The sequence below is a fragment of the Hypanus sabinus genome, chromosome 14 (assembly GCF_030144855.1).
Source record: "Hypanus sabinus isolate sHypSab1 chromosome 14, sHypSab1.hap1, whole genome shotgun sequence".
In the NCBI taxonomy this organism is placed as follows: domain Eukaryota; kingdom Metazoa; phylum Chordata; class Chondrichthyes; order Myliobatiformes; family Dasyatidae; genus Hypanus; species Hypanus sabinus.
Genome location: NC_082719.1, coordinates 102,543,732 through 102,570,045, shown reverse-complemented (window position 1 = coordinate 102,570,045; position 26,314 = coordinate 102,543,732). Strand labels below are relative to the sequence as shown.

Genomic DNA, 26,314 nt, shown 5'->3' with positions numbered 1-26,314 from the left:
AAATAACACTGCATACAACGTTTTGTTTTGCCTTTATGCTATGTATAAACAAACTATAATGTGTTGCATTTATGAAATTGATGAACTCCTGCAGAGAAAACGAAATTACATTTCTGCATGCAACAAAAACATTTTGAACTCCGAAAAAAAGACGTTGGGTTGAAGGTTACTTTTAAGTAAAATACTCAACGTCTATTTGAGTCCTTCTTGTATTTATGAAAAATGCCAAACTTAAATTTGCCGCCAGCAGCAAACCAAAAATAACGTCAGCCAGCTGTCAACCTGAAAAATAAAAGGACTATTTCACTGAACAATGAAAACATATGAATATACGTAAAATAATAGGCAATTAAAATATTTATCATACTTGTTCAGGTTGACTCACACCTGACAATGCAGTCGTATTCAGTAGGGATGGATCGATGCTTAGGGGAGTGACCGGGAAGGATAATGTGTTTTTTTCCTCTCTGAACTCACAGAAGCGTTTCCCAAACGATGTTTGCATTGCGATGATTGCAGAATGTAAATACCCCGAATTTATCATGTCGTGACCTTGTTTGAACTCTCTCAAATTGGGGAAGTGAGACAATGTGCCTTTCTGTAAATCTCTGGCAAGCAACGTCAACTTGCGCTCGAATGCCAAAACATCCTCCAACATGTGCAGGGCTGTACGTCCTTACCCCATTGAAGAGCTGTGTTTAGCGTGTTCAGGTGCGCTGTCATGTCTACCATGAAGTGTAGCTTTTCCAGCCACTCTGGCTGTTCCAGCTCAGGAAAGTTGAGCCCTTTGCTGCCCAGGAAAGTTTTCACTTCTTCCAGACACGCGACAAAGCGTTTCAGCACCTCCCCTCTGGACAGCCAGCGATAAAAACACGTTGTAGCGGTGTGCTACACGCAGTCAGTAAACTGCAGTCAAAGATAGCTTTATTCGAACTAAACAGCCTTGCTTTTAAGCCTCCCTCAACCCGCCCCCCATGGGCGCGGATGCTGCAAAAGACACGTACTCACAAACCCCCGTAGGCTATCTCCCTTAGCCTGAACGCTGGCTAATTGTGAGCCGGTTCGGATGTGTCAGGAAATGGGTCGCCACAACGTCTTATTTAGATTGTACAAGATCACCATAATCTTCAAATTTAGATTTACATTTCAAAAACTAACAAACTAACATAAAATACATTTTAATTAAATACTGACCATGTAGCGGTGTGCTACACGCAGCGCTAAAATTACGACACGGAGTCGGTAACTGCAGTCGAAGGAAAAAACTTTATTCAAAATCTTCAGCCTCACTTTTAAGCCTCCCTCAACCTGCCCCCCCCCCCATGGCGCAGAGGCTCCAAAGCTCTGTGCTCGCAAACCCCCGTAGGCTATCTAATTGTGAGTCGGTTCGGATGTGCCAGGAAAAGGGTCGCCACAACCAATTATTTCCCAAAGCAACAGGGAGCCGCAGCACAGACGTAAAAGAGCCACATGTGGCTCCGGAGCCGCGGGTTGCCGACCCCCGGGCTAGTGATTATCTGGAATGAGCAGCCAGAGAGAGTGGTTGAGTTGAATACAATTATAATATAGGAGGTTGTCATAGGTTGCAATGGGAGCTGGGCTGAGAAGTGGCAGATGCAGTTCAACCCAGGAAAGTGTGAAGTGATTCACTTTGGAAGGTCAAATTTGAAGGCAGAATGCAGGATTAAAGGCAGGATTCTCAGCGGTGTGGAGGAACAAAGGGATCTTACGGTCTGTGTCCATAGATCCCTCAGTTGCCGAACAAGTTTGATTAGATTCAACTGTATTGTCATTGTGTCAAGTACAGATGCAAAGCCAATGAAATGTAATTAGCATCTAACCAGAAGTGCAAAAGAAGTGTTATTTACAAAATAACTGTGAATAAAAAGTAAGTGCTACAGCATACAAATATAGAAGTACTGAGACAGTACAATATGGGTGCAATATCGCATAGCACCGTGATGTGAGGTTCAGCAGGGTCACAGCCTCAGAACTCTTCCTGAGCCTGCTGGTGTGGGAGTGGAGGCTCCTGAAGCACCTACCGGATGGGAGGAGAGTAAAAGGTCCATGGTAAGGTGAGATGCATCCTTGATAATGCTTTTCGCCCTGCCCAGGCAGTGTTTATGATAAATATTCTCAATGGTGGGCAATTGGGTGTCGATAATCCACAGATAGTTTTCACCACCTGCTGGAGTGCTTTGCGGTCCGATGCGGGACAATTGCCATACCACACTGAGATGTAGTTGGTGAGTATGCTCTTAATGGTACAGCGGTAAAAGTCCGTCAGTATCCTGGGACAGAGGTGAGCTTTCTTGATGCTCCACAGGAAATAAAGGCACTGTTGCGCCTTTTTGATCAGGATGGAGGAATTCAGGGACCAGGTGAGATCATCGGAAATGTGGACGTCAAGGAATTTGAAGCTTGATACACACTTCACTTGAAAGGGTAGTTAACAAGTGTATGGTCTGTTGCCCTTCGTAAATCAGGGGATTGAGTTCAAGAACCATGAGGTAATGTTGCAGTTCTATAAAATGGGTTAAACAAACCTTGGAATATTGTGTTCAATTCTGGTCTCCTCATTATAGGAAGGATGTGGAAGTTTTAGAGAGGGTGCAGAGGAGATTTGCCAGGATGTTGCCCTGGATTAGAGAGCATGTCTTCTGAGGATAGACTGAGCAAGCTAGGATGAGAGGTGACTTGATAGAGCTGTACAAGATGATAAGAGCCATGAATTAAGTGAATAAGCTAGAGGCATTTTCCTAAGGCACAAGGGACATAATTTTAAGGTGATTAGAGGAAAGTATAAGTTGGATGTCAGAGGTAGTTGAGTGGTGGCTGTGTGGAATGCGCTCTGGTGGTAGAGGTACATACATTAAGAATACACACACATTGCTGGAGGAACTCAGCAGATCAGGCAGCATTTATGGAAACCAATTGACAGTCGACATTTCAGGCTGAAATGTCTTCAAGACTCAGTCGAAAAGTCGACTATTTATTCATTTCCATAGATGGTGCCTAACCTGCTGAGTTCCCTCAGCATTTTGTGTGTGTTGTTTTGGATTTCCAGCATCTGCAGATTTGCTTCTGTTCATATTAGGGACATTTAAGGGACTCTTAATTGACACATGTGACAGAAAAATGGATCGTTATGTAGGAGAGGAGGGTTCAAAGTAAATTTATTATCAAATTTCATATATGTCACCATATGCAACCCTGCGATTCATTTTCTAGTGGGCATACTCAATAATAATACCATAAAAGAATCAATGAAAGACTGCCTAGATTTGGCATTCAATCAGACTGCAAAAGACGACAAACTACGAATACAAAAATAAATAAATAAGCAATAAATATTGAGAACATGAGATGAAGAGTCCTTGAAAGTGAGTCCATGGGTTGTGGGAATATTTCAGTAACAGGGTAAGCGAAGTTGAGTGATGTTATTTCCTTTGGTTTTAGAGCCTGATGGTTGAGAAATGCCTGTTCCTGAATCTGGTGGTGTGAGTCCTGAGGCTCCTGTACCAGCTTCCTGATGGCAGCAGTGAGAAGAGAACATGGTCTGGATAGTGGGACTCCCTGAGGATGGATGCTGCTTTCCTGCGATAGCGTTTCATGTAGATGTGTGAGAGGGAGAGGGCTTTCATGGAGAGGGCTTTACCCGTGATGACTGGGTTTCCATACCCATTACTTTTTGTAGGATTAGATTGTTCTTGGAGTAGGTCAAAATATTGACACAATGTCATGGCTGAAGGCCCTGTACTGTGCACTATGTTCTATCTAACATTTTAGAAGAATTTGGATTGGTACCAGAGAGGAAGGCTTTGGAAGGTTATAGGCTGAATGCTGGTGACTAGAATGAGTAGGGAAGATTCTGTGATCAGCATGGATCAGAATCAGGTTTATTATTACTGTCATATGTTGAAAAATTCTTTTGTTTTGGGTCATTAAAGTTACTATAAGTTGAAAATAAATGGGGCAAAAGAAGAATAACAAAGTAGTGTTCATGAGTTTATGGGCTATTCAGAAATCTGATGGTAGAGGGGAAGAAGCTGTTCCTGACTTACTGATTCAAGTACATTTATTGTCAAAGAATGTATAAATTGTATAGCCTTGAGATTTGCTTGCTCAAAGGTAGCCACAAAGTAAGAACCCAATTTGAAAAAAATAAAAGACCAACACTCGATGCACAAGAGTAAGAAAAAACATTACAAATTATGCAAACAATTGAAGCAAACATTTAGTGTGGGTCTTTAAGCTCCTTTACCTCCTTCCCAATGGTAGTAATGAGAAGAGGGCATCTTGTGGATGGCGATGGTCCTTAATGCTGGATGCTGCTTTGTTAAGGCACTGCCTTTCTAAGATGTTTTCCTTTGTGGGGAGAGTTGTACCCCTTATGGAACTGAAAGAGTCTACATCCCTCTGTTACACCAAAGTTAACACATTGGCAATGTCTATCCCTTTGGCAGACTAATATTGTTTTATCTGCTCAATGTTGGTAAATTGGTGATCATCAGTGTACAAAAGTAAGTCACAAAGCTAAAGTCTATGTCTTATGGACTGATGGGAGTATTGTAGGAAATACAGCAGCCAACCAATACCACAAGCTTCCATAAACAGCAGTATGAAATCTACTCAAATGTTCATTGTTGTACATATTCAGGAACAGTTAATACCCCTTAACTGTCAAGCTCTTGAAGAGAGGGGAGAACTTCACTCAACATCACTGAACTGTTCACTCAACCTATGGACTCACTTTCAAAGACTCTTCATCATGCTCTCGATATTCATTGTTTATTTATTATCATTTTGTTTCTTTATATTTACTGTGAATACCTACAAGAAAAGTAACCTTGGAGACATATATGTACTTTGATAATAAATTTGCCTTGAACTTTGTTGTTTTGAAGAATTAGAATTTGTTAGGGTGACTGATCTTCCAGAATGTGTCATGGAAATTTCCTTTGACCTTCTGAGGCAATAAGGGGTCTTTGTACCCTGTGAAAAGTGGCGTTCCTAAAAATACATTGTTACTGTGTTGATTTTACCCCTAAGACAATGGAACTCAGTCTAATTAGCACTCACTAATTTTACTTATTTAGTGGATGAGCATATAGGGTAGGTTTCTATAGTTGGAGTTTTATTACATTTAAAATAATTATAATGCACACGGAATAAGGATCTCTGATTTTTGTTGTGTCATTATTTCTGTGCTGTTGTAAATATGAAACTGCACCTCAGCCAGTTTTGCTTTCAAAGTTGAACTCAGAAATGCAGAAATGATCTTTCACAGTTTGCAGTGGGGCTTGGTCATCAGTTATAAAATTATGCAATTTATAAAACACCAACAGTTTTTTTTGTGACATATCAGCAAAATTGATGCAATTGAAAATACGAGCGGGTAAGCCATGTTTGGACTGAATATGTGCAAATTTGGATTTGTTTTCATTCATTCACTATTGCACCAGATAATTAGTTTTTCCAAAATATTCATATTTCAAAGATCAAATTACATTTTGTGATCCAAGTACATGTATGTCATCATATGCAACCCAGAGATTCATTTTTTGTGGGCATACTACAGAATAACAACCATTACTGAATCAGTGAACGACCAACCAACCAGGACGTTCAACCAGAATGCAGAGGACAACAAGCTGTGCAAATACAAAAAGAAGAAATATCTTTTATTAGTTAAATTGGTTTGGTTTTGAAATCTGTTTTAAGTTTAGTTGTCATATAACCATACAGGAATACCCATGAATACAACCAAATGAAACACTGTTGCTCTGGGGCCAAAATGCAAAAACTCAGTGTCAACACTCATACGGAACACAAGGCACATATGGTACAAATAAGTTATCAGTAAAATAGTCACACACAAAAATATACTGCAAGGCCCCGAGTCCATGAATGCTGCAGCAGTCTGCAGTTGAACACAGTAGGGGTTGTCTTCTGCCAAGCACACACAGGAGGGCAAAAGCAAATCCTCTGGTACCAACTCCAATGCCTCTGTCCCGAGCACTGTAAACAGGCGACAGCGGTTTGAGGCCAAGTCCTTCCTATGACCGAGGGCATGCAACTCCCGTCATTCACCAGTAAACCAGTGAATCGGATTTGCAGCATTCCATGTTACCAGTCGAAAAACACTTTGTTGGCTTTGTAGAAGCCGCTGTGTCTGAGCATGCCACCACCTTACTGGAAGTCCTGCTTCCATCAGAGAAGGCAGTGTTCACACCAGGATCACCAGACTCAAAAACAGTTATTTTTTCCCAAGCTGTAAGACTGATCAACACTTCCTCCCACTAATCCATGCCTGTATGCACCCAACCCCCACTACTTTATCATTTCCTATCAATGTCAACTTGTGTACAGACTCCTGTGCCTATCGTCACTTCTGGGACTTGTGTATCTATATACATTGACAGATAGACTTGTATGTCTTATTTATTTATTATTATTCGATTCTCTATCTTGTTTTTTTTTGCTTGCATCAGATCTGGAGTCACAATTATTTTAGAAACATAGAAAACCTACATCACAATACAGACCCTTCGGCCCACAAAGTTGTGCTGAACATGTCCCTACCTTAGAAAGTACTAGGCTTACCCATAGCCCTCTATTTTTCTAAACTCCTATCCAAATGTCTCTTAAAAGACCCTAACGTATCCACCTCCACCACCGTTGCCAGCAGTCCATTCCATGCACTCACCACTCTCTGCTTTTTAAAAAAAAAACTTGCCCCTGCCATCTCCTCTGTATCTACTCCCCAACACCTTAAACCTGTGTCCTCTTCAGCCTTTGGAAAAAGCCTCTGACAATCCACATGATCAATGCCTCTCATCATCTTATACACCTCTGTCAGGTCACCCCTCATCCTTCGTCGCTCCTAGGAGAAAAGGCCGAGTTCACTCAACCTATTATCATAATGCATGCTCCCCAGTCCAGGCAACATCCTTGTAAATCTCCTCTGCACCCTTTCTGTGGCTTCCACATCCTTCCTGTAGTGAGGTGACCAGAACTGAGCACAGTACTCCATGTGGGGTCTGACCAGGGACCTGCAACATTACCTCTCGGCTCCTAAATTCAATTCCACATTTGATGAAGGCCAATACACCGATGGGCCTTCTTAATCACAAAGTCAACCTGCGCAGCTGCTTTGAGCATCCTATGGACTCGGACCCCAAGATCCCTCTGATCCTCCACACTGCCAAGAGTCTTACCATTAATACTATATTCTGCCATTGTATTTGACCTACCAAAATGAACCACCTCACACTTATCTGGGTTGAACTCCAACTGCCGCTTCTCAGCCCAGTTTTGCATCCTATCAATGTCCCACTGTAACCTCTGACAGCCCTCCACACAATCCACAACACCTCCAATCTTTGTGTCGTCAGCAAATTTACTACCCCATCCCTCCACTTCCTCATCCAGGTCATTTATAAAAATCACAAAGAGTAAGGGTCCCAGAACAGATCCCTGAGGCATACCACTGGTCACCGACCTCCATACAGTATATGACCCGTCTACAACCCTTCTTTGCCTTCTGTGGGCAAGCTGGATCTGGATCCACAAAACAATGTTCCCTTGGATCCCATGCCTCCTTACTTTCTCAATAAGCCTTGCAAGGAGTACCTTATCAAATGCCTTGCTGAAATCCATATACACTACATCTACTGCTCTACCTTCATCAATGTGTTTAGTTACATCCTCAGAAAATTCAATCAGGTTCATAAGGCATGACCTGCCCTTGACAAATCCATGCTGACTATTCCTAATCATACTATATCTCTCTAAATGTTCATAAATCCTGCCTCTCAGGATCTTCTCCATCAGCTTACCAACCATTGAAGTAAGACTCACTGCTGAATAATTTCCTGGGCTATCTCTACTCCCTTTCTTGAATAAAGGAACAACAACCTCATCACGTTCTACAGAGGTTGTATTGAGAGCATCCTGAGCAGCTGCATCACTGCCTGGTTTGGAAATTGCACCATCTCGGATTGCAAGACCCTGCAACGGATAGTGAGGTCAGCTGAGAAGAACATCAGGGTCTCTCTTCCTGCCATTAAAGACATTTGCACCACACGCTGTATCCGCAAAGCAAACAGCATCGTGAAGGACCCCATGCACCACTCATACAAACTCTTCTCCCTCCTGCCATTTGGGAAAAGGCACCGAAGCATTCGAGCTCTCACGACCAGACTATGTAGCAGTTTCTTCCCCCAAGCCATCAGACTCTTCAATACCCAGGAGTCTGAACAGACACCAACTTACTGCCCTCTACTGTGCCTATTGTCTTGTTTATTATTTATTGTAATGCCTGCACTGTTTTGTGCACATTATGCAGTCCTGCGTAGGTCTGTAGTCTAGTGTTTTTTTTTTGTCTGTGTTGTCTTTTAGTTCAATAGTTCAGTTGTATTGTTTCATGTAGTGCCATGGTTCTGAAAAACATTGTCTCATTTTTACTGTGTACTGTATCAGCAGTTATGGTTGAAATTACAATAAAAAGTGACTTGACTTGATCTGCAACCCTCCAATCCTCCGGAACCTCTCCCATCCCCATTGATGATGCCAAGATCATCGCCAGAGGCTCCGCAATCTCCTCCCTCGCCTCCCACAGTAGCCTGGGGTACATTTCATCCGGTTCTGGCAAATTATCCAACTTGATGCTTTCCAAAAGCTCCAGCACATCCTTTTTCTTAATATCTACATGCTCAAGCTTTTCAGTTTGCTGCAAGTCATCTCTACAATCACCAAGATCCTTTTCCATAGTGAATACTGAAGTAAAACGTTCATTAAATACCTCTGCTATTTCCTCCAATTCCATACACAGTTTCCCACTGTCACACTTGATAGGTCCTATTCTTTCACGTCTTATCCTCTTGCTCTTCACATACTTGTAGAATGCCTTAAGGTTTTCCTTAATCCTGCCCGCCAAGGCCTTCTCATGGCCCCTTTGGGCTCTCCTAATTTCCTCCTTAAGCTCCTTCCTATTAGCCTTATAATCTTCTGGATCTCTAACATTACCTAGCTCTCTGAACCTTTTGTAAGCTTTTCTTTTCTTCTTGACTACATTTATTACAGCCTTTGTACACCACGGTTCCTGTACCCTACCATAACTTCCCTGTCTCATTGGAATGTACCTGTGCAGAACTCCACACAAATATCTCCTGAACATTTGCCACATTTCTTCCTACCTTTCCCTGAGAACATCTGTTCCCAATTTAAACTTCCAATTTCCTGCCTGATAGCCTCATTATTCCCCTTACTCCAGTAAAACGCTTTTCTAACTTGTCTGTTCCTATCGCTCTCCAACGCTATCGTAAAGGAGATAGAATTATAATCACAATCTCCAAAATGCTCTCCCACTAAGAGATCTGACACCTAACCAGGTTCATTTCCCAATACCAAATCAAGTACAGTCTCTCCTCTTTTAGGCTTATCTACATATTGTGTCAAGAAACCTTCCTGAACACACCTAACAAACTCCACCCCATCTAAACCCCTTGCTTTACAGAGATTCCAGTCGATATTTGGGAAATTAAAGTATCCCATCATGACAACTCTGTTATTATTACACCTTTCCAGGATCTGTTTCCCTATCTGTTCCTCGATATCCCTGGCATATTAGACGGCCTATAAAAAACACCCAGTAAAGTTATTGATCCCTTGCTGTTCCTAACCTCCATCCACAGAAACTCTGTAGACAATCCCTCCATGACATCCACCTTTTCTGCAGCCATGACACTATTTCCGATCAACAGTGCCACGCCTGCACCTCTTTTGCCTCCCTCCCTGTCCTTTCTGAAACATCTAAAGCCTGGCACTTGAAGTATCTATTCCTGCCTCTGCACCATCCAAGTCTCTGTAATGGCCACCACATCATATCTCCAAGTACTGATCCATACTCTAAGCTTTTCCGTTATGTTCACAATACTCCTTGCGTTAAAATCGACACATCTCAAACCATCCATCTGAGCGTGTCCCTTCTCTATCACTTGCCTATCCTCCCTCACACACCGTCTCCTAGCTTTCTCTATTTGTGAACCAACCGCCTCTTCCACATGCTGTCTCCTAGCTTTCTCTATTTGTAACCAACTGCCTCTTCTCCAGTCTCTTCAGTTTGGTTCCCACCCCCCAACAATTCTAGTTTAAGCTCTCCTCAGTAGCCTTAGCAAAACCTCCCCACCAGGATATTGGTTCCCCTGGGATTCAAGTGCAACCCGTCCCTTTTGTGCAGGTCACACCTGCCCCAAAAGGTGTTCTCCTTTATATTTGTGTACTAGAAACAACATTAAACAATTTTGAGCAAATACCAATTATTAAACCACAAAATGCTGGAGGAAATCAGCAAGAATATGTGAAGGGCCTTGCATGCCATGCCAGTGGACCCTGACTCTTGTTTTTCAAGGTCTGTGGTGGTGCCGCTAGGTGTTAAACAAAGTAACACACAGACATTTCTTTCTCCATTAAAGAAAGTGGAAAGATAAGGCTCATTTTATACCCTTAATTGTTATCTGCAGTTACGGCTATTAAAAGTAACATTTGTTTACTTACTTAGTTGACTAGCCATACACCCACCCACCCACCTACCTACCCACATAGGAACAGGCCCTTCCGGTCCAACGAGCTGGGCCAACAGCAACCACTGATTTAAGCCTAATAACAGGACAATTTACTATGACTTATTAACCTACTTACTAGTTTATCTTTGGACTGTGGGAGGAAACCCACGCCTCCCATGGGGAGGAAGTATAGACTCCTTACTGATGACTCTAGGATTGAACTCTGACCTCCACCCCAAGCTGTAATAGCGTCGCAGTAACCTCTATGCTACTGTGCCCTCTTATAACAGTCTTCAAGCATTAGCTATTCTCTTTTATTTTCTCTTTTCAGCAATGCTGACTGTCCAAGTAGGCTTATTTTGCCCCACCGAACTCGTGAACTCATACCTAAACCCCTTGGCTCAGTCCTTTCCCATCTACATTTGCGGTGCTTCTCATGCCCGCATCTTCACCATTGATGTTCAGTCCCTTTAAATGTGTAACCCCCATTAAGAAGGCCTCAAAGCTTTCCATTTCTTTCTCAAGAAAAGATCCAGCCTGTTCTCTGCCACCACCATCCTCCTCTGTCTGGCAGAAATGGTCCTCACCCTCAACAGTTTTTTTTCCTTTGCCTTCTCCCACTTTTTCCAGACTCGGTAGCCATGGGCACCCTCAGGAGCCCCAATTATGCCTGCCTCTTCATTGGCTGCATACAACAGTCCATGTTCCAAGCCTTTCTCGGTAATGCTGCCCAACTCTTCCTCCGCTGCATTGACAACTGCTTTGGAGCTGCTTCATGCATCCATGCAGAGCCCAACAATTTCATTAACTTTGCCCCTAACTTCTTCCCTGCCCTTAAATGCATTTGTCCATTTCTGACACCTTCCTTCTCTTTCCCAATCTCTGTGTCCATCTCTGGAGACAAACTGTCAAACAACATCTTTTATAAATATACTGATTCCCACAGTTATCTTGACTATTCTTCTTGCCAACCCATCTCCTATAAAAATATCATTCTCTTTTCTCAGTTCCTTTGTCTCTGCCACATCTGTTCCCTGGATGCAACTTTCCTTTCCGGGGCGTTAGAGATATCCTCAATTTCCCTTCCTCTGCTGTTATTGCTGGCCTCACTAGAATCTCCCCGTGTCCTGAACATCTGTGCTCACCCATCTCCCTACTGTCTTTATAGTGATAAGAATTCCTCTTGTCCTTACTTACCAATCCATGAGCTTCCACATCTAACACATCATCATCCATTCTTGTGGACAAGTTTGTTAGAGCTGTTGGGAGTGGTTTAAACTAATATGACAGGGGGATTGGAATCAGTATGATAGAGCTGAGGATGAGCCAGCAGGTTTGCAAGTAGATGATGGGTGTAACAATGATGTAAGAAAGGACTAGCCAATGATTGGATACAAATGCAGACAGAGCAAAGAGTTAAATTGTACCACAGAGGCAAAATTCAAAAGGGCGAAGAATGCAGGACTGAATGTATTTAAATTTTACATAGCATTCGGAATAAGGTGGACAAACTCGTGACTCAATTAGAGATTGGTCCGTATGATGTTGCGGGTGTCACTGAGTCGTGGCTGAAAGAAGGCCATAGTTGGGAGCTTAACTTTAAAGGACAGTCAGGAATGCATAGGTGATGGTGTGGCTCTATTGGTAAGCGATGGAATTGCATCTTTAGAAAGCGGTGACAGAGGGTCAGAGAATGTTAAATCTTTGTGGGTGGAGTTAAGAAACTGCAAGGGTAATAAAACCATTATGGGAATCATATATAGGCCTCCAAACAGTAGCCAAGATGTGGGGTGACTTGCCAAGAAATGGATCTGGAAAAGGCATGTAATAAGGGTAATGACACAATTATAATGGGGACTTCAATACTCCTCTGATGGGGGTATCCAGAACTAGAGGGCACAGCCTCAAAGTTAAGGTGTGACCTTTTAGAACGGAGATATGGAGTAATGTTTTTGGGCAGAGAGTAGTGAATCTGTGGAATGCTGTGCCACAGACTGCAGTGGAGGCCAAGTCCATGGGTATATCTAAGGTGGAAGATGATCGGTCAGAGCATCAAAGGATATGGCGAGAAGGCAGGTGTAAGGGGTTGAGTGGGATCCGGGATCAGCCATGATGGAATGGTGGAGCAGACTTGATGGGTTGAATGGCCTACTTCTGCTCCTATGTCTTACGGTGCACAACTTCTACCATCTCTTACAGGATCCTACCACTACATGTATCTTTACCTTCCCCCTCTCCGCTTTTTGCAGGGATTGCTGCCTCTGTGATTTCCTTGTCCATTCGTCCCTCCCCACAAATCTTAGTCCCGGCACTTATCCCTCCAAGTGGCCTTAGTGCTTCAACTGCCCATTCACCTCCTCCCTCACCTCCATTCAGGACCCAAGACAGTCCTTCCAGATGAGGCAATACTTCACTTGCAAATCTGCTCTGTTCATCTATTGTGTCCAGTGCTCCCGATATTGCCTCTTGCATTGCTGAGACCCATCGTAAATTGAGGGACCACTTCATCAAGCACCTCTGCTCCATCCATCAAAAGCAAAAATTCCTGATGGCCAAACATTTTAATTTCCACTCCCTTTCAGTTCTGAAATATTGATCCATGACCTTGCCCTGTGCCAAGAAGGGGCCACCATTGCGGTGGGGGAGGAACACCTTATATTTTGTTTGGGTAGCCTCTAACCTGAAGGCATGAATATAGATTTCTCCTTCTGGGGAAAAATATTCCATCCCTTGTTCTCTTTTCTTCTATTCCCTACTCTGGTTTCTGATCTTTTCTCACCTCCCCTGATACCTCTCCTCCTTCCCTTTCTCCTATGGTTCATCTCCTCTCCTATCAGATTCCTTATTCTCCAGCCCTTTACCTTTTCCACCCACCTGACTTCATCTATCATCTTCTAGCTATATTCCTTCCCCTCCCCCATCTTTTAGTTGTGGCGTCTTCCCCCTTCCTTTCTAGTCCTGGTGAAGGGTCTCAGCCTGAAATGTCACCTGTTTATTCATTTCCATAAATGGTGCCTGACCTGCTGAGTTCCTCCAACATTTTATGTGTGTTCTCTTTTTGATTTATGCTTTAACAAGTTGTGACTCTGTATTGTTGGCAATTATTATTGGCAAAGACCTTGCCATAAGCCTGTGTGTGCACATTTCCTTTTTTACAATGCAAGGAATGGTTCGAGTCAAAATCACGATTCTGTATCAGTCTTCATTTTGAGACAGAAATGTGCACAGAGCCCCAGTGTCTCCATTGTTATGGCATTAGATTCTTCAAGAAGGTGTGAAAACTCACTGAATATAGCCCTTGCCTGCTTTATAAAAAATTTACAAACTTTTGAAGTTCACAAGAAGTATTTCCATTCTAAATCCTCAAAAAAATTGATTTTGCATGACTTTGAAGAATTAAAAAACAGGGCAGTTGGAGTGGAGATGGGTGAACATCATGATGGATCCCACCCAACCTATTCATGGGTTGTTTGTTCGACATCAGGACCACCAGACTCAAAAAATGGTTACTTTCCCCAAGTTGTAATAGTGATTAACACCTCCACCCACTAACCCTCCACACTCCTAACCACCACTACTTTATTATTTATTTGTAGTCCCTTATATACATACACTGTGCCTAGTATCACTTTGTGAACATACAATCAATCTATGTATACAAGCTATCTTAGATATTTTTGGTACTACATGGGATCTGGAGTAACTTTCAGCATACATCCACAGTGATGAAGTGCCTTGAAGCATATCAACTCGTGCCTGAGTAGTGACCTGGATCTGCTCTAATTTGCCTACCATCACAAAACATCCACAGCAGATGTCATCTCATTCGCTCTTCACTCAATCCTGGAACATTTGGACAGCAGAGATGCATACATCAGGATACTCTTTGTTAACTACAGCTCGGCATTTAATACCATCATCCCCTCAAAACTAATCAATAAGCTCCAAGACCTGGTCCTTAATATCTCCTTATGCAACTGGATCCTCGATTTCCTCACTTGCAGATCCCAGTCAGTTTGAATTGGCAACAGCATCTCCACAGTCACCATTAGCACAGAGCTTTGTACTTAGACCCCTGCTCTACTCACTTTATATTCATGACTTGAGGCTAAATGCATCTCCAAAGCTATATTTAAGTTTGCTGATGACATCACTGTTGGTTGAGTCATAGGTAGTGTCAAATCAGCATATAGGAGGGAGATTAAGAGTCTGTCTAAATTTTGCCACAACAATCTCTCACTCAATGTCAGCAAAACCTGATTGTTGTTTGCAGGAGGAGGTCCATGACCTGGTCCTCATCAGGGGATCAGAAGTGGATGGGTCATACCATTTCAGAGGATCTGTCCTGAGTCTACCACATAAGTGCCATTACAAAGAATGCACGACGGTGCCTCTACTTCCTTAGAAGTTTGTGAAGATTCAGTATGTCATCTAAAACTTAACAAATTTCTGTTACTGTGTGGTGGCTCTACAATGGAAAAGCCTACGAAAAGTAGTGGGTACAACCCAGTGCATCACAGGTAAAGACCTCTCACCACTGAGCACATCTACAAGGAACATTTTCACAGGAAAGCAGCATCCATCATTAGATACTTCCATCATCCAGGCCATGCTCTCTTCTCGCTACTATCAATAGGAAGGAATTCCTTTGGTCTCACACCACCAAGTTCAGGAACAGTTAATATCCCTCAACCGTCAGGCTCCTGTACTGGAGGGAATAACTTCACTTAATTTCAGAGAAACATTGTCTCATTTCTATATACGTTATATGGGTTATATACATGTATACAGTTAAAATAAACTTGACTTGGTTTCACTCACCCCAACACTGAACTGGTTCCACAACCTAAGGCAAGCAAGAGAAAATTCACAGACGTTGGAAATCCAAGCAACAGACACAAAATGCTGGAGGAACTCATCAAGCTAGGTGGCATCTATGGAAAAAAAATACAGGCGTTATTTCAGTCCAAAACCCTTCAGCAAGGCTGGAGAATAAAAGATGAGTAGAGTTGAAAGGTGGGGGGAGGAGGGGAGGGAGAAGCACAAGGTGATAGGTGAAGCCAAGAAGAAGAAGGGTGAAGTAAAGAGCTGGGAAGTTGATTGGTGAAAGAGATATAGATCTGGAGGAGGGAATGTAATAGAGGACAGAAGACCATGGAAGAAAGAAAAGGGGGGAGGAGCACCAGAAGGACGTGATGGGTAGGCAATGAGATGAGATGAGAGAGGGAAAAGGAGGTGGGGAGTGATGGGGGGGCATTGGTAGGAGGTAGAAGTGGGGGGTGTGGGAACTATGAGGTTGGTGGCAGTAGATGGGAGATCCCCAGAGCTAATGGGTGATGGTGTGGGGGACAACGGCCTGTGCTCTTTTTCACATTGGTTGTGTGTCTGTCTTGATAAGTGCAGTCTTTCATTGATGTTACTGTGTTTCTGCAGTTACTGTGAATGCCCTCAAGAAAATCCACCCCAGGGTTGTATACGGTGACCTGTATGTTTGTTGTTCAGTCGTTAAGTCGAGTCCGACTCTTGGTGACCTCATGGACCAAAGGGTCCATAGGGTTTCCATGGCAAGATGCGGAAGTACAGTAGATACTGCTACTGCCCAGGTTGGGACCCAGCTGGGTTTGAACTCAGGACCATATGCCTTGAAGTCTAGTGCGGATACCACTGCACCACCAGCCAGTATACATATACTTTGATAATAACTTTACTTTGAACTTTGTCATGGTAATGGAATAAATGAGGTTCAAAAAATAACAACAGGATTGTGAATAATCTGTTACAGCTTGCTGGCCAAATCTGCTGGAGGCTCAAGCTTATAATGGGTTTGGAAGACTGTATTAGGTGGGTGGTGAGGATGATGGTGGCTTGTTTTTCTGGTGTTTTGTTGCTTGCTGTGTTCTGTTGTTTTGCCAAGCATGGTGAGCATGCTGTGTTGGCAGTGGAATGTGTAGTGGCATTTATGGGCTGCCCCCAGCCCATCCTTGGGTTGTGCTTGTCGTCAATGAAAACATATTTCACTGTATGTTTCCAAATGAATCGAAATCAGCTTTGAACAGACTGTTAAGCAAATCGGTGATATTAGTGGTTGTGATCAGAGTTACAATAGGAGAGCTGTTATTCAGTTCCGGGGTTCAATTAGCTTAGTTTTATTTAAGTCACCCCTTCTTCAAAACTCACATTATTCTCTTGTTTTTAATTGTTTTCTCTTTCATTTCATTCCACTGCACATGAACAAAACTGCAAAGATACACAAGTATAGATATCATACTCAAATGATGCATGCAGCTATTCATAACAAGAACATTTTGTTCTTTTATATTGCACAACAGAGGTTGTGAGCACCTGATTTGTAAGTGGAGATAAGAAAATTGTCTCCCACTCATTAGACCACGAATCAAAGATCCATAAAATGGTGTTTTTAATACTTTTGTAGTCATGGTTAAACAGTGTGAAAGTAAGACATTCAGCCCACTTGCTCTGAGATGGCCTCAGTCTCCCATTGCTGCTTATTCTAACAGAGTGGAAAAGCAGTTGTCAATATTACATAGAAATATATCATAAATAAATAAATAAAACACCAGCTAGTGGTGGTTGTCCAACAGTAACAGGAAACCTGTGCAGGAGAGTTTTTAAAATGGAAAAGACCATAAGATATAGGAGCAGAAGCCATTCGGCCTGTCAAGTCTGACTCATGAGTGCCTTATAGAGCCTCAACATCACATCCCTGTTCTTACATTCTATACTTGTAGAAATGAATTCCAGCATTGCATTTGTGTTCTTTCACAACCAACTCAACTTGGAGATTAACCTTTTGGGTATCTTGCTCAAGGACTCCCAAGTCCCTTTGCATCTCTGCATTTTGAATTCTCTCCCCATCTAAATAATAGTCTGCCCATTTATTTCTTCCACCTAAGTGATGATCAAACACTTTCCAACATTGTATTTCATTTGCCACTTCTTTGCCCATTCCCCTAAACTATCAAAGTCTCAATGCAGGCTCTCTGTTTCCTCAACACTACTCACTCCTCCACCTATCTTTGTATCATCAGCAAATTTAGCCACAAATCCATTAATACTGTAGTCCAAATCATTGACATACATTGTAAAAAGCAGTGGTGAGATCATAGATTATGAGAATGTTTCAATTATGAGGACGTGAGTGTAGTTATCCTCTTTTTTTTCCAAGAGCCTGATGGTTGTGGGGTTGAACCTGTTTTTGAACCTGGTAGTGTGAGTCCTGAGGCTCTTATACCTTTTTTCCTGATGGTAGCAGCAAGAAGAGAGCATGACCTGGTGGTGGGGCTCTCTGATGATGGATGCTGCTTTCCTACGACAGTGTTTCATGTAGATGTGCTCAGTGGTTGGGAGAGCTTTTCCCGTGATGTTCTGGGCTGAATCCACCATCTTTTAGAGATTCTGTTTCCATACCTGGCCATGATGCAGCTGTCAATACACTCTCTACTACATATATGGAAATTTTAGATGCAACGCCAAATCTCCGCAGACTCCTGAGAAAGTAGAGGCACTGCCGTGCTTTCTTTGCAACTGCATTTAGCTGCTGGTTCTAGGACAGGTCCTCTGAAATAGTGGTACCCAGGAATTTAACTTTGCAAACCCTCTCCACATCTGATCCTCCTATGAGGACTAGCTCATGGACCTCTGTTTTCCCCTTCCTGAAATCTATAATCAGTTGCTTGGTCTTGTTGACATTAAGTGAGAGGTTGTTGTTAAGACACCATTCTGCCAAATTTTCAATTGAATTGAACTGACTTTATTTCTTATATCCTTTACATATTGTGAGGAGTAAACATCTTTATATTATGTCTGTGTCTGAATGTGCCAATTATAGTAATTTTTAATAAATATTATGTACAGTAAAATATACAACAGAACAGTCAAATATAGCTTAGAAATACAATTGTGTCAGCATGAATTAATCACTTTGATGGCCTGGTGGAAGTAGCTGTTCTGGAGCCAGTTTGTCCTTGCTTTAATGCTGTGGTACCGTTTCCTGGATGGTAGCAGCTAGAACAGTTTGTCCCCAATGATCCTTCAGGCCCTTTTTACATATTTGTTACTGTAAATGTGGGAAGATCACACCTACAGATCGCACCACTCTCTGCAGAGCCCTGTGATTGAGGGAAGCACAGATCCCATACCAGGCAGTGATGCAGCCAGTCAGGATGCTCTCAGTTGTGCCCCTGTAGAAAGTCCTTCAGCTTTGGGGACTCGTGCCAAACTTCTTCAACCGTTTAAGGTGAAAGAGGTGCTGTTGTGCTTTTTTCACCACACAACTGGTATGTACAGACCATGTGAGGTGCTCGGTGATGTGTAGACCAAGGAAGCTGAAACTGTTCACCCTCTCAACCCCAGATCCATTGATGTCAATAGGGGCGAGCCTGTCTCCATTTCTCCTGTAATCCACAACCAGCTCCTTTGTTTTTGTGACATTGTGGGAGAGGTTTCCTTGACACCACTGTATCAGGGTGATGACTTCTCCTCTGTAGGCTGCCTCGATATTATTTGCGATAAAGTCAGTCAATGTATCATTTGCAAATTTACTTAGCAGATTGGAACTGTGAGGGGCGACACAGTCACGGGTATACAGAGAGTTAAGGAGGGGGCTTAGGACACAGCCCTGGGGGGCTCCTGTGTTGAGAGTGAAAAGGGCAGAGGTGAGGGAACTCACTCTTATCACCTGCAAATTATCAGACATGAAGTCCAGGAGGCAGGGTCAAGGCCGAGGTGTAGTTATATTCTCAAAGCAGGCATGAAGAGTTCATCGGTAGTGAAGCATCGCTGACATTTATGCTATTGGGTTTCACTTTGTAAGAAATAATGTTTTGCAAACCCTGCCAGAGTTGTTGTACATCCAATGTCTCCTCCAACTCATTTGAGATTGTGTCTTCACCTTGAAATAGCCCTCTGCGGGTGATACCTGGTTTTCTGGTACAGACTTCAGTACCAACCTATCGAATGATGAAAGGCCTTGACAGAGTGGATGTGGAGGGGATGTTTTGTATGGTGGGAGAGTCTAGGACCAGATGACACAGCCTCAGAATAGAGAACTGTCCTTTGAGAACAGAGATGAGGAAGAATTTCTTTCACCAGAAAGTGGTGATTCTGTGGAATTCTTTGTCACAGGCAGCTGTGGAGGCCAAGTCTTTCTGTATATTTAAGGCAGAGGTTGATAGATCCTTGATTGGTCAGGGCATGAAGGGAAACAGGGAGAAGGCAGGAGATTGGGGCTCAGAGGAAAAGTTAGATCAGCCATGATGAAATGGCGTAGCAGTTGCAATGGACCAAATGGCCTAATTGGGCCCCTACATCGTGTGGACTTGTGTACTGCTGTGGCATAGATACTGCCTGACTTACTGAGTTCCCTCAGTACTTTGTATGCTTGTTGGAGGGGGGGGGGTGCTCCAGATTTCCAGCACCTACAGAATTTCTTGTGTTTATAATTTCACTATATATTATCTGTGATGGTAAACCTGTTTCTGATTGGTCAGTTTGAACCAATGCCTACATTGCTTTACAGTGGCATTTACAAAAGACTCAGCAAAGCATTTGCTTCAAATGCATTGATGGAGAAATTGTAGGTTGTGGAAAATAGAACAATTCCAACTTTGAAAGCTTGCTAAGTATTGCATAATGACATTATGAATATTCTCCTTAGTCTTGCTATCAGCATATTAAAAAAATCTGTTGCCATGTTATATTGAACCTTCTGTGAATAGAGTTTACTAGAAGACCCAACTCCATAAACTCTTTCAATTGTAGAATATAACATACACAAGTCACTAAAATGGTGATCATACTTTTTAAATTCCTGCAGGTTCAATCTTGAAAGATGTTGTCCCGAATTAAATTAGCTGCAAGACCATGTGCATACTTGTACCGTTGTGTACACACAAAGGAGAAGGGAAGGCCTTTGATGCTCAGTCCCAGAACAAATAAGGTAATATTTGCTGCTACTTTAACATAGAATGGCATAATCTTTATTTGAAATATTTCAGGATATTGTCTAATGACAGGATTTGTTGCTTGCTGCAAAGCAGTAAGTGCAGACCTCATAGAGAAAAGTGCACTGCTTCAATGTACTTTAATCAATACTATTATTTTTGTTTTCTCATTGTATTGTTTTTATTCCAACAAAATAGTCACTGAACACAATCTAAATTTGAACAGCACCAATAATTTATTGTAATTTTTTTGTGGAGATTAGGCAGGAATGCAAATTGATGCTAAATTGAAGGTGCAGAGGTTATGAAAGAGGTCTCTCAATGAAGTGATTATTTTAACCAAGAGGGGAAAGTAGTTAAATTTTGGGGTTTAAATTTATATTTGCAAAAGGAGGAAGTTTGCACAATAAATTTGGCTCATGTTTTACATTTCAAATTCAAGATACTAAACATGCAATTTGTCCCTTTGTGCATATTGCAGAGTTTAAATAGCAACAGATTAAATTCATGAAATGTTTCAGAGGTGTTCATTTTTCTAGATAAATTAGTGTGTTCAGTTCTGGTCACTTCACTACAAGAAGGATGTGAATACTACAGAGAAGTGCAGAGGAGATTTCCAAGGATGTTACCTGTATTGGAGGTCGTACCTTTATGAGAATAGGTTGAGTGTACTTGGCCTTTTCTCCTTGGAGCGATGGAGGATGAGAGGTGACCTGATAGAATTGTATAAGATGATGAGGGCGTATTATGTGATGATAGCCAGAGGCCTTTTCTCAGGGATGAAGTGGCTAACACAAGGGGGGGGGCATAGTTTTAATATGCTTGGAAATAGGTACTGAAGGGATGTCAGGGGTAAGTTATTCACACAGAGAGTGGTGGACGCATGGAATGCACTACCGGCAGCGGTGGTGGACGTGGATACAATAGGAGCCTCTTAGATAGGTACATGAGCTTACAAAAATAAAGGGCTAAGTGCCAGGGAAATTTCTAGAGTAGGTTACACGGTTGGCACAACACTGTGGGTCATAGGGCCTGTAATGTGCTGTAGATTTCTATGTTCTATGTTCTAAATAAAGTAATTCTCTGTACAGGAGTGTCTGTACAGAGGTGACTTGATAGGAAATGGTAAAGTAGTCATGGTTGGTGTAGAGGCACGGATTAGTGGGTGGAAGTGTTGAACAGCCATGCTGCTTGGGGAAAATAACTGTCTGGTGGTCCTGGCATGCATCTGTATCTATATACATATTGGAGATGAGGATTTCTTTTGCTGAACTTCAGTATAACTAATCTGGATCTGTATAAGTTGTTTCTCAAAAAGATTAATATTTAAGCCAAGTGGCATCAGTCTGCATAAATATCATATCTGCCATTTTAACGGAAAAATTTTTCAAGTGTCTCAGAAAGGCAGCATCCATTATTAAGGATCCAGCACCCACGACATGCCCTTTTCTCACTGTTACCATCAGGTAGGAAGTACAGAAGCCTGAAGGCACACACTCAGTGATTCAGGAACAGCTTCTTCCCTTCTGCCATCCGATTCCTAAATGGACATTGAAGCTTTGTACACTACCTCACTTTTTTTAAATATACAGTATTTCTGTTTTTGCACATTTTTTAATCTTTTCAATTTATGTAATTGACTTACTTATTATTATGTTTTATTTTATATATTTTTTTCTGTCTGCTAGATATGTATTGCTTTGAACTTCTGCTAAATTAACAAATTTCACGTCATATGCTGGTGATAATAAACATGATTCTGAAGTGTATCTGCCTTTGGTTGCCAATTTTTGTCTTTAGTATGTGGCAGCTTCGCGATATCAATATTGAATACATGTAGAATTAAGTTGAAAAGGATTTTGATTCTGTCCAATTTTGGAGTAATGCTTGCCATCTTGTTCCAAAAATTCTAACAGGAAATTAGCTAAGAGAAGTGGCATATTCAGACTGTCAAATGGCCTTTGCTTAATAACCTCGTGTTAAGGTTGTTCATTGTCATTCTTCACCATACAAAATGCAAAGGACAAAATGATTGTTACTCTGGATCCAATACAGAACAAAAAAAACACAATGAGAATAAATAACACAATAAATATAAATATAGAAGCAATTCTATAAAACACAAGTAACTTCGAGTGTAGTTGTATATACATAAGATTAGCTTAAATGCACAGGCTGATTGTGTGTACATAAGGTGATGTTGGGAATAGGAGTCTCTGTACTCAAGGTGAGTTTGACAGGATATGAGAGTAACAGTGACACGTGGCAAGAGGAATGTGGCAGCTTATCAAAATTTACAGAACGTGGAGATTTGGAAATCGTATGGATAGAGAATTGATTAATTACAAAACCATAAGTTGATGTATTTTGGCCAGTCATTTTACGTTAAATGTTTCTTAAAAGAAACTTACTGAAAGTGGATAAGTGAACAATTTTTTTTTTATTCACAGGTTTAGAGCAGGAATCGTGTGGATGTGAATTATGTATCTATGTAGAACTGTGTTTACCTTACGGTGCTTTGGTTGTCATTGTTGAGTCACTTGTCAATATATTTTTTAGGGCATGGCATTCACATTGGAAGAACGACAAATCCTTGGCTTGCATGGGCTTCTGCCTCCTAAAATAGAAACTCAAGATATTCAAGCAATGCGCTTTAAGAGGAACTTGGAAAAAATTCGAAACCCACTGACAAAGTAAGGCTCGGTTATTCCCTCATGTATTAGTCATAGTTACAGAGTACTGTTACACAGAAACCTCATTGACTACCCACTCACCTCGTCAGGTATCTTCTGTCCTATCAGTGGTATTGTAGAACTGAGGGAGGGTCTTGCCCATGTATACATAGTAGATAACACAGTTATTTTTGTCTACAATAGATTTATTTTACATGTATAATTCAAGACTGTGTAGTATCATTTCCAGTACACAAGTTTAAAAGAGAATAAAATAACTAGTCCCCATCTTCAACAATTTGGCCCCTCCCACTTCCTTCAAACCCAGAGTGTATCCATGGGCACTTGTATGAGTGCTAGTTATTCCTGCATTTTCCTCAGCTACACCGGCATTGTTCCCCAACTCTTCCTGTACCACAACGGTGCTGTAATTCTTTCTACCAATGACATAGGTAGGAAGAGTCAGGTGGTCTTGAAGAGTGAGTACAGAGAGGTTGGTAGGAAGTTGAAAAACAGGACCTCGAGGGTAGTAATCTCCGGATTGCTGCCTGTGCCACATGCCAGTGAGGGTAAGAGGAGGATGCTCTGGCAGATGAACATGTGGCTGAGAAACTGGTGTAGGGGGCAGGGTTTCAGATTTCTAGATCATTGGGACCTCTTCTGGGACAGGTGGGACCTGTATAAGAGAGACGAGTTACACCTGAACTACAGGGAACCAATATACTTGCAGGGAGGTTTGCTAGTGTTATTGGGGAGGGTTTAAACTAGATTTGCAGGGAGAGGGAACCAGAGTACCAGAGTAGATAGTGGAACAGGGGTAAAAATAAATGATGTTAGTAGTTCATGCAAAGTCACAAATAGTAAGGTTGTGTGTGGTGGTAATAATCTTCTGAGGTGTGTATATTTCAATGTGAGGAGTATTGTGGGAAAGGCAGAAGAGCTGAGGGCCTGGATTGACACGTGGAATTATGACATCATAACCATTACTGAAACTTGGCTACAGGAGGAGCAGGACTGGCAGCTCAATGTTCCAGGGTTCCGATGTTTCAGACGTGATAGAGACAGAGGGATGAAGGGTGGGGGGGGTGGTGGCTTTGCTAGTCAGGGAAAATATTACAGCAGTGCTTCGGCAGGACAGATTAGAGGGCTTGCCTACTGAGGCCATATGGGTGGAGCTGAGAAACAGGAAAGGTATGACCACTTTAATAGGGTTGTATTATAGACCACCTAATAGCAAGAATTGGAGGAGCAAATCTGCAGAGAGATAACAGACAACTGCAGGAGACAGAAAGTTGTGATTGTAGGGGATTTTAATTTTCCACACATTGATTGGGACTCCCATACTGTTAAAGGTCTAGATGGGTTAGAGTTTGTGAAATGTGTTCAGGAAAGTTTTCTAAATCAATATATAGATGTACCAACTAGGGAGGGTGCAATATTAGATCTCCTATTAGGAAATGAGTTAGGGCAGGTGACAGAAGTGTGTGTAGGGGAACACTTTGGTTCCGGTGATCATAACGTCATTAGTTTCAACTTGATCATGGATAAAGATAGATCTGGTCTTCGGGTTGAAGTTCTAAACTGGAAAAAGGCCAAATTTGAAGAAATGAGAAAGGATCTAAAAAGCGTAGATTGGGACAGGTTGTTCTCTGGCAGGGATGTGATTGGTAAGTGGGAGGCCTTCAAAGGAGAAATTTTGAGAGTGCAGAGTTTGTTTGTTCCGGTCAGGGTTAAAGGCAAAATGAAAAAGAATTAAGGAACCTTGGTTCTTGAGGGATATTGGAACTCTGATGAAGAAGAAGAGAGAGATGTGCAACATTTATAGGCAACAGGGAGGAAATAAGATGCTTGAGGAGTGTAAAAAGAGTAACAAAATACTTAAAAAGGAAATCTGGAGGGCTAAAAGAAGACATGAGGTTGCTTTGGCAGTCAGGGTGAAGGATAATTCTAAGAGCTTCTGCAGGTATGTTAAGAGCAAAAGGATAGTAAGGGATAAAATTGAAGATCAGAGTGGTCAGCTATGTATGGAACCAAAAGAAATGGGAGAAATATTAAATGGGTCTTTTGCATCTGTATTTACTGAGGAAACTGGAATGGAGTCTGGAAACAAGGCAAACAAGTAGGAAGGTCATGGAACTTTTATAAAGATTAAAGAGGAGGAGGTGCTTGCTGTCTTGAGGTAAGTCAGAGTAGATAAATCCCCAGGACCTGACAGGGTATTCCCTCAGACCTTGAAGGAGACTAGTGTTGAAATTGCAGGGGCCCTGAAATATTTGAAACGTCGATATCCACGGGTCAGGTGCCGGAGGATTGGAGGATAGCTCATGTAGTTCCGTTGTTTAAAAGGGACTCAAAAAGTAAGTCGGGAAATTATAGGCTGATAATTTGACATCGGTAGTAGGTAAATTATCGGAAGGAATACTAAGAGATAGGATCTACAAGTATTTGGATAGACAGGGACTTATTAGAAAAAGTCAGCATGGCTTTGTGTGTGGTAGGTCATGTTTAACTACCGTAAATTCCGGACTATAAGCCGCTACTTTTTTCCCACGCTTTGAACACCGGGCAACACTGCGGCCTATACTACGGTGCGGCTAATGCATGTTTTTTTTTCATGCTGCCAAAAACATTTTGCCTCGTAACGGTAGACCAATAAAATTGATGAGTAGTTCACAGAGGTCCAATGAAATTGTACGATAAATCAAGCGCACTTTCACAATTAAATTATTGTAAATCAGTCATTTGTACTCACCCTCATCAACATGGAAAACACTCGAAGAAAAGCATATGATGCAGCTTTTAAGTTAAAGGCGATCAATCGGGCGGTTGAAGAAGGAAATCGAGCTGCTGCACGTAATCTTGGCATAAATGAATCGATGGTGAGACGGTGGAGACACCAGCGTGAAGAACTGAGTCAATGCAAAAAGACGGCAAAAGCTTTCAGAGGTAATCATAGCAGATGGCCCGAACTTGAAAATTTTCTTGAAGACTGGGTTAACACACAGAGAGCAGACGGCCGCGGTGTTTCCACCGTGCAGATCAGACTGAAGGCTAAAGCAATCACCACCAAAATGAAAATTGAAGATTTTAGAGGTGGGCCATCGTGGTGTTT

General features: G+C 42.0%; 1 protein-coding gene across 1 annotated transcript in view; it reads left to right on the top strand.

Moving 5' to 3' along the window:
- Positions 1-26,314, top strand: part of me2 (malic enzyme 2, NAD(+)-dependent, mitochondrial) — a 97,453-nt gene that overhangs the window by 1,446 nt on the left and 69,693 nt on the right. The window contains exons 2-3 of the mRNA XM_059989726.1: positions 20,404-20,526; positions 23,090-23,223. Coding sequence (XP_059845709.1) covers positions 20,419-20,526; positions 23,090-23,223 — 242 coding nt within the window. The 5' untranslated portion in view covers positions 20,404-20,418. The remainder of the gene's footprint in view (positions 1-20,403; positions 20,527-23,089; positions 23,224-26,314) is intronic.